The sequence below is a fragment of the Leptosomus discolor genome, chromosome Z (genome assembly GCF_034619465.1).
Source record: "Leptosomus discolor isolate bLepDis1 chromosome Z, bLepDis1.hap2, whole genome shotgun sequence".
In the NCBI taxonomy this organism is placed as follows: Eukaryota; Metazoa; Chordata; class Aves; order Leptosomiformes; family Leptosomidae; genus Leptosomus; species Leptosomus discolor.
In genome coordinates this window covers 76,249,700-76,262,722 of record NC_141419.1, presented here as the reverse complement: position 1 = coordinate 76,262,722, position 13,023 = coordinate 76,249,700, and the positions used below count along the sequence as shown (strand labels likewise).

General features: G+C 35.5%; 1 protein-coding gene across 1 annotated transcript in view; it reads right to left on the bottom strand.

Moving 5' to 3' along the window:
- Positions 1–13,023, bottom strand: part of HCN1 (hyperpolarization activated cyclic nucleotide gated potassium channel 1) — a 206,845-nt gene that overhangs the window by 180,127 nt on the left and 13,695 nt on the right. Inside the window, exon 2 of the mRNA XM_086479424.1 lies at positions 4,887–5,310. Coding sequence (XP_086335550.1) covers positions 4,887–5,310 — 424 coding nt within the window. The remainder of the gene's footprint in view (positions 1–4,886; positions 5,311–13,023) is intronic.

The following is a 13,023-nucleotide window of genomic DNA, read 5'->3' as shown; positions in this document are numbered from 1 at the left end:
TTTGTTCAAGAATTCACAGACTTGTGAACAAAGAGAAGGTGGACACTCCTACATCTTCTTTCCCCCAGAGTTATTTAACAAATTTCCTCCCTTCAGCCGCTATGACTTAGACAACTCATATTTGATGGATGTATATGTAATAGGCAATAAAAAGTGTGTCCCACTTTAAGCTCATTAATTTCAAAATTGCTCCTCAACCTCTACTGGTGTGCTTATTTGCAGTACTTCATTAAATGACACAAGTTTTATAGGGCCTAGAAAATATATTTTAACCTCCTTGGAGGACAGGAACTAAAACTGAAAAGAAAGATAAAAATATTATGTCACTTCCCATTTCCATAAGACCGTTGATTAATAATGTATGTTAAACTTCTAACACCATCATTGACAGAAAAAAAACATGTCTTGTAGACATAGTCCTGTTAAAATAAAATAAAATTAATAATCCAATCAGTAAAGATATGTGTTTTCATCCAACACTACCAAGTAACCACCTAACTCGTAATCTCTCCCTTGTCACACAATACTCCGGCCAGTGATCAAAACAAGAGACAAAATCCCTTGACTTCTCACTGGGCTGTAGGAGAAAGAAAAAGTGTTTTGATTTTCTATAGGGGACAAAAGTCATCTGTATACCTACCACAGAAACAGTGGGCTACTGAAGGAAGAGTTGTATTCTGTCGTCTGGATAACACAAGTGTTCTTTTACATATTTTTATTTAGGTAACAACAACGACTCAAAGTCATACACCCATAGTACGTACTTTTGTACGTTGGCAACACGCAGAACAACAAGGAGAGGACACCTAGTGGTGGTCTCTGATAATTAGAGCTGGTAGCATAGAAGCAACAGACGAAATTAATGCAGGACCTGACTTGGCAAAGCTCTTACACACTTACTTAATTTTTAAGCACTTTAGTAAGACTTAGCATTCAAGCAAGCTTCTGTTTATGAGCTTTTCTGGATCAGAATTACTGTGATTATTAGAAGTAAAACAGTGAAAAGTAGAATAAGACATGCCTGTGTGATATGCTCAGAAATATGTTTTGTTAAATACCTGAGATTTAGCAACAGCTAGAATGGATATCATCACTAACGTAGGTTCATGAATCTTGAAAAGGATTGGCAAATCAAAAAATAGGTTTCCGTACAAGTCAAACCAAAGTAAGACATGGCTGCAATTTACAATTATCACACATTTTTCTAGAGGATTTTTTGCAAAACATGACCTTTATTACACATCTCGCAATAAACATTCAGTCACTTTAGTATTGTTTCTAATTCTACATAATCAGCCACCTCAGAAAGAGAAGGACTTAGGGTACAGTTTTAGGAGTATCACTTCTATTCTGTCATACATCTACTAGGCCTTGTCCTGTGGTCAGAATAGCTATAAGCAAAGCTATTAAGTCTGGTTTTTAAGATATATATAAACAACAAAATATTGTTCTTTGAAAGAATCAGTAAATTTATATCATAGACAAATGTAAAGCAAAGTGGCATATCATCTGCCATGTAACAATGTATTTATTCATAATTGTTCTTTTTTTTTTTTTAATTGTTCAGTTACCTATGAGCATACTTAACTAAGGATAACTTATTTGTTGCATGCAAACCTATGTAAAACTTTCAGGGGTCAGCAGCTTAGGCAGTCTCATAAAAAAGTTAAAGTAAATAAGTATTACGTCCAGTACATCCTGTTCAATATTTTTAGGAAACTATGCTAAGAAAAAAAATAATCCAAAACAAACCCACTGTCAGAAATTACTGCAAAAGTATAACTTCTGCAATCACCAAGTTAAATAACTTTTTTTTTTTTTGCATGTCATAGTATATAATTATGTTTAACTAAGTGTATGAGCTATTTGTCAACATCTGAGTTGTAAAACCCTGGAATATTAGATATTGTAGCTAAAAAACAGTTTTAGAACTGTGAATTTGCAAATTCAGGAAATTAATTCCTGCCAATGTATTTCCTGTCTCTTTGTTAAAGTGTTTCTGCCCATTTCCACCGAGTCATTCATTTGGATAAGCCATTACATCAGACTGATATGAATACATCAATCAGATTTCATATATATTGCACCACATAGCTCTGTTCCCTCATAATAGTCAAGAAGAAAGGTTCTGCAATGCATACGTTATTTACCTCCATATTACTCTATGTGGCTGTTAGCTTGATCTTGCTTTACTTGATTTAAATTATGCGGAAATAAAGAAAAGGAACAGTGTTTCACCAGTATCATATCAAAATCTTTTAAATTTTTGCCTACTCATCATAAAGTTCAGAATACTGACTAACTGAAGTGTAGGTATGTGATACTAAAAAAGGAATTTCAACATGCATTTTCTGTTAGAGGATGTATAAATACCTCAGTGGGGCAACAGCCTTGTTATACAACTTGGTTTGTTCACCAATCAGTTCTCCATGAAGTATCCTCTTGGCATGTTATGAAAAACGAATTTGCTGGCTGTCCTCTCAATGTTTTTGACATAATGCTTATTATTCTGGATCCAAATACACACTACTTCAGATCTATCTGCACCATGTTTAAAACTAACATGTCAGTGCATATGCAAAAACTACTAAATCCTTTTAACCACACACAAACACACTCCAGTTGTGTCATAAAAATTGCTTAATAGTCGCTCCCTGTTGTGCATGAACAAACACACACCATACCTGAAAAGGTTAATATCAGCAGCAAAGGTCGCACTGACACCCCTATGGGATCATTCAACTACTGTTTCCTAATTCAGTAAAGTTCATCTCTACCCAGTTTTTCTGTTTTAAAACATCACAATGCTGTAACACACAATTTCTCCAAAGTGGCAATGGATGGCTGTGCTGAAATTTCACAAGCTACATCCAAAATAATAATCCACTACTGTCGTAACAAATACGAAAACCCATCACTGTCTTCATTTCTGACATCTGTAAAATGCAAAACAAACAAACAAAAAGAACATTTTTTTTCTTGCACACATTTATTTTGGGCATTTATCAGAACCTGATTCAGTCTACATATTTATCATTGTTCCCACATGTTCTCACATCAGAAATCTTTTCTAAAAGCAGCAAATTAACTTCTTGCTGCTTTATTGCAGGCTAAAAAAAAAACAAAACAAAAACAAAAACCAAACAAAATCAGACCTTCTTTCACCTTTCTGAGAACATCCAGGGAGCACTATAATGTACTATCAAACATAAACAGATGGACTCTACTTATTTTTCAATACTTGTCAAATAAAGTATCATGCAAGAAATATTTCACAAGTCTTACTACTGGAATCAAAGGTGAAGTTGCAATCAAGCAGCCATTAGCTAAAGATTAAATGGACCAAACACCAGCTATAGCTGGTTTGGACCACATCATCTGGTCACATCTAGACCCACTTAGTGGCTGATTCAACTATTTTTGAGTTAGAATACCTGATTTATCTTTGACAACAGATGGAAGGGGAAAAAAAATATATATTAATTTCTCTGCTTAGTAGGGCTTTATAGCAGCAAGCTATTAACTCAAGCTGCCAGAAAATAATGTCATTGAACATATTTCAGAAGGTTGTCTCTCTGTAAAGCACATAGGAGACAAAAGCAAAGCTTTATGGTAAAACTGAAAAATATGCTTAATCATTTGCCTTAGTTAAATTGAGTAAAAAATTGCAGTGTTCTGTTTCTGTGTCAAAAACATAGTTACCGTGCATACAGGGAGGCAAAAAGAAGTAGAATTTACAAAATACTGTAATAAAAATAACTACCTATTTAGAGAGCTTTTTGAGAAACAACTATAAATTTATTACTTTTGAGACTTATTATCATCCAGCATCATGCAATTTTAAATATAATCTGACTTTATTTGTGAGATAGCTTTGCATTTAGGTTTCTGTTAAACCAGAAAATGAATGCAATATTGGAGACAACCAGCGGGAAAAGCATCAGAAATGATACCAAATCATCCTTCAATATTCATTTAATTAAACAAATCTTTATCAAAGTAGGTAAATAAATTTATGCAAATTTATTTTAATAGTGCTTCCATGAAAATGCTTTACAAAATAATTCTCACTAGACTTGCTGTAAGAAAGGTTTAGAAAACAGTGGTCATTCTTCCTATGTTTTTAGCACTTCCTTTTAAAATGTATTACGATATTTAGAACTACAGAAATGGGGACAAGCAAGAAATAAAATTACTGAATCATGGTGGTATGTGCCAAAGCATTAAACACTTCCTAGCCATGAGCATGCCAAATTAGGAAATGCCATAATTTCCTGGAAATGTCACCATGCCAAACTGGCAAGTAGCATAAGGTCACGTATGGAAATAGTGGAGTTGACAGTTTAGAAGGCAATGACTCAAAATTTGAACTACCTTTTTTTTTATAGAGAAGGTCAGTATTTGATATATTTAGCCTACATACAGCCTTCAAACAATGAGCATTCTAGGAAATCTACTCAATTACAAATGGTTTCTATTTCTCCTGAAATAGTAAAATATGAAAATGTGTTTTAAATTCTCTGTGATTACAAGAGTATTAACTTTCATAAGTTTAAGTGTTAGTCACTAAACTCAAATGCAGATTTAGGTGGTTGCTAAAATTTCTAATATTCTCAATAGCAGCCCATCCATGCTTATTGTGCTGATGTTCCTAAACATATATGTGGTCTTTGTTGTTAGCAGAGACGGTTACCAAAGATGGTTACTCTGCGCATTTTTTTTTTTCAAAAAGGCTTTTCTACTAGCACCTGTATGTAATTACACTAATGGGTGAGCAAAAACTCTTCATTCCATTCTGGTTCTTGTATAGCTCTTCGGAGTGACCTGACTAGCTTTTTGTAGGAATGAGATCTTAGCGAATGATGTTATAACTGTATAAATCTTACCTCTTCCCACTGGTGTATGTATCTAATCAGTCTTGAAAGGCGTAATAAACGTAACAGGCTGAGGATTTTTGTAAATCTCACAATACGAAGTGCTCTTGCTGTCTTGTAAACCTCTGAATCCATTCCTTTTTCTACAATGAGAAAGATATAATCCACTGGTATTGATGAGATAAAGTCAACCACAAACCAGCTTTTTAAGTAATTCATCTTAATGATTTTAGGGTCCAGTATTATTTCAGAGCTGTCTTCATTTACAGTTCCAGTTCTAAAATTCATGATCAAGTCCAATAGAAAAACAGTGTCTGATGCCACATTGAAAATAATCCATGGTGTTGTTGTTTGTTCTGTGAAGAATGTGATTCCAACTGGTATAATGACAAGGTTTCCAACCATCATTATAAGCATGATTAAGTCCCAGTAAAACCTAAAAGAAAAAAAGGAAGAAACGTTCATGTAACATGGTAAAACATGCTTAGAAAAATGGTGTCTATTGTGCCACCAACTTCAACTCAAGGTGCTTAAACATTTGTTCGTGCTAAGAAAACTCTCATTGTTTTAGCTCATTCAATATATTCACAGTCAGTAGAGAAGACAAACTAATTAATACATTTCGTTATAAAGACAATACTATGGCACACTACTCCATGGCATATCTGAAAGGTGTGCACTCAGTAGACTTATCCAGACTCCTGTCAAAACCTACCCACCTGTTACAGAGAATATACATCTTTCCTGATGGTAGATTTCCACGGGATGGTAGTATGTACCCAACAGATTTCAAGAAAATTGTGATAACTCCTAAATGTTAAATTGTCAAAGGAAGATATTCTTGCTCAATAAAAGACCTGAAACTGAACTTGAGAAAGCCTGAACCCAACACACGACCTATTGTTCTGCTTGACAACATGACCTGTTCAACTAAAATTGATTTGAAGAGGCACAGAAATGAGTCAACAACAGTTCACCATGGACTCGTTACACTTTCTAAAAGACTGGAGGCAGCAATGACTATCTCCCTGCTGCAGCCCTTTGTCACAGTGGGACCCTGCGCAGTGGATATGTGATAGACATGCACCAGTGCACCACTCCAGCACTGACTTCCAGGCCACTTCCATCACACTAGCACCAGCCTCCTGTCATGCAACGAACATACTCATCTTGGTAAGGTTCATGGCAATCAACAGTAGTAACAGCTTAACTCAACACAAAACATTTCAGAACCATGAGTTTAGTTTTTGATAGATTTGCACAGGGCATATGGATTACATTAGATTTCAGAGACTGCTTCTTGTATTTGCCAGAAGACGCAGGTTTACAAATTCCCTTTGGTTCACGTTTATCCATGAAAATACTTCTGAGTTTACAAATCGCTGATCTGAGAACATAAATAATTAACTATAATGCAAAACAAACTAAAGGAAGAGTAGCATAGGATTGAGAGTGGCATGAGAATTCCCAGCTTTAAAATTCTTTATTCCAAGATAAACCTACAGAGATTAGTCTCATTTGAGACAGTAGATGGCAAAGTACCTTTAACTGGTGCTCAGAAATTGCATAGAATAGACTTTGCAAGTAATATCCTATGTACTACAATGTGATTTATGTCTTACACATTTTCAATCTTACAATAATTGTGAATACTAAGTGCCATAAATAGTTAGTTCTATGGAGGCTGTATGCATTTTTGCTTTGCATGTGATGGTATTCACCATACCCGTACCATATTGGGCAAAAACTTCCCAATTTCTCTTACCTTTTTAAATTCATGTAATAGATTTCTTGCTGGGCTAGATTCCTTTTCAATAATCTAGAATTACCATACAGAAGGAACCCCTGAATTCATATACCACTGTTACTATGATCTACAGGTTCAATTACCACAAGCACTTTTACAATGCCATCAAAAAAAATATTTCACAAAACTATTCTGGGAGAATAAACATCTCCAAGGAATCCTGAAAATGAATGGAAAATTACTAGGAAATAACCACAAGAGTCATACTTGTATCTGTGGCTCACTCCTAAGCAAAGCATTGCTGGATTTTAGATTGACCTTTATGTTTCACCAGCACAGGGAGCAGTTATGCAACAAAGGCTAACCAAAGCCACACAACAACCAGCCACCCAGGCAACAAAAAATATAATACAGAACCAGGTGTTTTCTATCCTACAGTAATCTGCGGTTTAAAGGATCGTATGTTCTGTGATTATGCAAAACACAGTGGAGTTCCTCATGTTGAATGTCAGCAAAAGTGGTAGCATTAGGGCTTCAGTAATAAAGTAAGATTGAATGCTAAGGACTATGACATTGTACGCATTTTGTATTTTTATTTTAGCCCACAGCACAGTATCAAATTAGTTAGTAAGAAAAACTCCTATTTATTATAATTTATTTTTCATTTAGAAATGAATCCATCATTTTCATTCAGGAAAATGTTTCCAAATGCCATTCTGTTGGCCATGTTATAGGATAGTCTTCTTTCAGGCAAGAAAAACTAGATGCAACTCCCTGTATCGCCCTGCTGTGACCTGTGCAGAGAAAGTAATACAATGCGTTCCTTGCCTACCAGTTCAGAACGTCCTACTGTTCACGTAAACAAGAGTGAGCCGAAAAGCTTCGTGAGACAGCACAAGGAGCTGAGACGCAGAGGAAGCCCCTTCTTTCAAGCTACCTTTAGCATTATGTATTTATTTTTGCTACTCCCTGCCTCCCCCCCCCCCCCAATAATGGGTATAAATTTAAAATTTACAATCTCAGAGTTCCAGATTTATATAAGGTATTATGAAACGTTGACAAAAAGCAAGGAAGAGATAGGCCCATGACACAAAATTTTCCAGAATGAGGAGAAAAATGTGAGAGCCTGGCGGTAATGAGCTCTTTCAAGCTCACAATGAGAAGAACTGACCTTAGCCCCATAGCAAAGAGCTGTAGAGCTTACTGCTCCTCTGAAGCTAACTCAGTACAGCTACTACTAGTTGCCATTAATCAAAGGTACAGAGGTCAGCACTGCACCGCGCTGAACTATTCCTGAAACTTTTTAAATGCTTCTAAATGAGTTAGAGGTTTAATATCTCCAGGCAAAAAATGTCTTCAAGTATCAAAAAAGTATTAAAAAAACAGTTTTAAGACATATTTTTTCTAAATTTTAAAGGATTCTTTTGTACAGAAATAAAAAACCTGACCATGCTAATTATTACTTTGGTATTCTCAAATAAAACTGGATTCACAGCCCTCTTTCAGTGATCTTTTCACTCACAATTTATCTACTATATTGTAATAACACGGTGCTGAAGCTTTGGTCGTTTATTTATTGCCACAGGCTATCCTGGATAGGACAAATAGTTTGTTCAAAATGAGTGCCTACCCAAGCAGTGATGAAGAACTACTTAGTATTAACTAATCAATGTTTGTACTAAGCACTATGAATTCTAACAAACACTTTATTTTCCACTTTATATATCCAACCCACAGAAAATTGAGTCTTAAAGAAGGACATTTCAGCTCTAAGTTAGTTAATTTGCTGTACATAGAACTGTGTAAAGAGTCACTCAGATTTGCTTTCTTTATTATTTCCTGGTTGCTGCCCATTGACGCAGCAATCTCAATGTCCTTGAACCATTGCAGTTCAATATACGATTATCCTTACTGTACACAGAGACTAACCCAGCAGAAGTTGCCAGTGATCTCATAAACCACACAGCAGAGCGAACAGCATTTCTATGGTACTGAGTGATGTGACTTGAGGCTGTCAGGGCTTTGCTTAAGACTAAGTCTTCCAAGCTTCCAGAAAGATCATAAAATATCATTATTAATAAAAAAGAGCAAAATGTAATTGTAAAACTTCAGTCACAAATACTCATCAGCCACGTTATAAAGTGGAAGGTCTTTGAAAAGGATATTCAAATTGCTTGTAAAATATCTTCCAAACCAAACCTCATATATCTGAGACATGATTTCACTCTGCACATTCAGAGAATCAAGAGCTGTAAAAAATTTTCACAAGCTTTCCATGGAAATCTTGCCTCGTCTTTAGTTAAATATTTTGCTTGACTAGCAGATGCTCACTGACTTTTTTTTATCACACCTTCAAACACAGCTTTATTTCTTTTGCTTTCATGGATCATCAGTTCCCCTAACAGAGAAATCAATGTCCTACATAGAACAAAACAATCTTAGTAGAAATAACAGCAATTTAAAACTTTATTACAACATACTGTAACAATCACTAAACTTGGTATTATCCATATCAGAATTCAATTCTCACAGGACATGCCATCTTTCTCTTGCTGTGCAACTGTATTATTGTTTTAGTAAGAGAGAGCAAAGCTACACACGCCTGAAAACATCTGCAACTTGCAGACAACTACAGGGATGTTTTTTCAAAAGGAGAGGATAATGAAGAAGGGAGGGTTTTCTTCAGTGGACCCAAATTCTTTTCATGATCGCACAGGTGTCTGTGCCTGAAAACTTTATGAAAAATCACCACCTTTTTTTTTTTTTTTTTTTCACAATCTGAAAGTGAGTATACCCCCTTCTGCCCAGCTACCCATCTTCATTCTGCCTATCTCACTCTTACACATACACACACACCTAGAGGAAAAGAAATATTGTCAACGTCCTCCATGGAACAAATTCCGTTTAAATGTTGCAAATCTACTGTGGAATGCTTCCGTGATTTTGGCTCAGCAGCAGTTTTTTAATTTTAATTTCCAAACTTAGAATTTACTGTAACCTATCAGTGTGATCACATTAAAATAAAGGCATTAAAATGACTAGTGAAGTGTCACTTCTTGACATTGGCCAGTTTTGTGCAGGTTACTTCTGCAGCTGTGTGGTCCTTCTGTAAGAGTAAAACTTTCCTCATCTGAATGTACTTAATTTTGCAAAGCTTTAGGAAGACAAAATGTTGGTTTTGTTTTTTTGGTTTGTTTTCAAACAATAAACCATTCTCCTGAAATTGTTGATTTATAGTCATTATTCTCCTCTATTTCTGCTCTGACAGCTTTTACCTTATGTTAAGTAAACACAAATAAGGAATCTTGCAAGGCTGAAACACAGTGCCTTTCCTGGCTCAACTTTTCGATTGTAAAACACACACTAGAGTACTAACAGCATCTCCTACACATCATGTGCTGAGGTTGAAGCGCAGAAATATTAAGTAGAAGCCTGTGACACTTATTCAGGTGAAAATTTTGTCAGTATTTCTTGTTCTTTTTTAATTTAAAACATATCAGTCTTAATGAACTTTCATTGACCTAGCTAGGTAACCTGCTGAAGCAGCAGAAGGGTGTTCTCTACCTGCCTGAGACTGGTCAGTCTGGGATGAGGCAGAGGCTGATGTTCTGAAAAGTCATTTTCCCTGCCCTAATTATGAGCAGTGCTGGACCTGGGAATCTTCCAGCTTAATGGTTTCATTCTGATTCACACTAAAAGCGATTTAAAAAATAACAATGAAGTTTTCAGACCACCAGAAATCTTCATTTGATTTTAGACTAATGCTGAAGACTTTTACTTCAAGGTTAGCCATCAGGCTTAGAGACCAAATTTATGTGCACCTTGCTGCTATTTTTTAAATACTGATGCCACTTCATACCTGGCAGCAGAAAAGGAATTCAAAGAAACATTAATAAAATCCAGCAATACTGAGTCTTCTTTTATATACAGCCATAGAAGATAGCTAAAAATTACAAACTCTCACAATTTCAAACAGATTTCATGAGTTTTATCTGACAGCTAAACACACTTAGCAGTGGAGATTTGCAATTTGTTGCTCATTTGTGATTCTATGCATGAGGCAGATGATTAGATAAGTGCAGCTCTCGGCGGATCTGATCAGAGCCCAGCAAAGCCAATGAACAGCAATTTACTACTTTCAAATGCCTTTGGTTATAGTATTTGGTTAGGTTTAAAGCTTGAGCGCTTGAAAGGCTTGATCAATGGAAAAGAAAAATCACAGTACTGTCCATGGAAAATGACTATAAAATTAACTATTTAACATTATACTAATACATATACATGTATATTTTCAGTAAATTCAACTAATATTTAAGCAGTGGACATTTCATCAATAGATTTTTAATTCTTGGTATGAATGTAATAGCTTCTGTCTAAAGTTTTTATAGTATTTTACATGTGTTAACATTCTCAGATTTCTGAGTTATAAAGGAAGAGTAATGTTGCCCTCATTGCATATGGGAGTTGAGGAAGGAGAGGACAGAGAGAAATTTATGTAACATGGCAATGTTACTTAACAATGAGTCTGTTTGTTTTTAGCCAATAATCCCCTACCACAAGTGCTTGAATACATCTGCTGTTTGCAGTTTCTTTTCCTCCAGAGAAACTTATTAAGCTACAGCAGAAAGAATTAAAGCCTGACTGCTACTTAACCTTGGGCAATAACAGCACACCACTGTCAGTGGAGCTCTGATACTGATTTTGCACCCCCCAATCTTTACACAGTTCCTTCTTTCTTCAGCCCCATTCCTCTGTGAAAAAGCAGGGTAGTGCTCCTGTCCAGAGAGCTACCAGGTAGGAAGAAGTGCTGATGAAGAGTCAGGACTCAGAAATTAGTTTTCTCCTGGAAAAAGCTGAATCTGTCTATGCTGACTGTATGCTGATCAAAACAGATACATTTCAGATCATCAAGATCATTTCTGCAACAACACGCATCAAAGCACAAGTAACATATCTTACATATCTTTGTCAAACTTACACACCCCCCACCCCACCCCACCCCACCCCCCCCCCGTTCAAACTGTTAGACCATAGCCTCTTGGTATCAGGCATCTTTTTGTGTAGGGACTCCAATCAATTTGTTTCACTTTCATATTACCAACCCTTAAACCAACTACAAATTGCCACATACTGATTCTTTAAGTGTCAGCAAATTTCTGTAGTGGATCACTGTAAAATATGCATTCACATTCTCAAATTAGACATGACCACTTTACAAGCATGAGAAGTTTGAAACAGACAGATCTAAAAATATTTCAGCTGCAAAATAATCTCATCTCTCATGTTGGAACACTTGCATTAATTAAGAATTTTATAGTGACAGTAATTTTAAGAGTGTCATTTAGAAACATGACATTTAGGATGCCTCCATTCTAAGTAAAAATTCAGAGGCTTAAATTGGGAGAAGCCTTCTGTTGCAGTAAATAATTTCCTTCAAAAGGTAATTAAATCTAAGTATAATATTTATGTATTTAAAAAAAAATTAATAACTTGTGTTTGTTGTGAAAATAACATGAGAAACAGAGGGATTGGTCTTCAATTCAAATAAAAATTATCATTTTCTTAATTTTTACTTATACTTTGATGAAAAGGGATTAAAATACATTTTAGACACTTTTTAGGAAAGCAAAGGAAAAAGAAAAATCAAATTCACAACAGAGCAACAGAAGTAATTAGGGTCATTTCACTCACGTCCCCCTTCTGCAAAACAGCTCAATACCTAGAGCTCTCACCAACACCTAGGAAAATCCATTCGACTTTCCTCATCTGTCTGTGGGCAGCTGAGCCCAGGCCCACCTTTCAGGAAAATTCATTACCCCTAAGCCATATTGTGTCTCCTGAAGCAATGACATGTACACTGATGATATGTTCTCTTTCCCTAAACGAATATCAACTAGAGCATGAACCAAAACCTTCTTCTCAGGGAAGACAACCACCAGACTGGAAAGTCATTCTCACTTTTTTAGTCAGCTAGTAAGTTCAATATTCCTAGTTTTACCACTATCTTTCAAAACATAATTTCATACTTCATACACTAAAACATCTACCTGTCCCTACCAGAAACAAAATGCAGCTCTTGCAGGTTTCTCCTTCCACCAGCCATATCAAGAAATGCCCCTTTTTTTCATTATTCAATTTTTATCCAGATCTCTCTGCTAGCCATTTGCTTTCTACAGTATTTAAGCATTTTAACTTTTCTTTAAAATTTCCCAATTTATATACTGCACATTCCAGTCTTACCATCCTTTTGACAGCATAGCGCTCCATCTGCATTGCCAAAACAAATCAGCCAATTATGCAGCTAGACAGAGCAGTGATCAGATAGACCTGATATTCACTTGTTTAAAACAAAAAGGAAAAAAAAAGAAAAGCAAACAAGCAAGAAAGAGAATACATAATGTT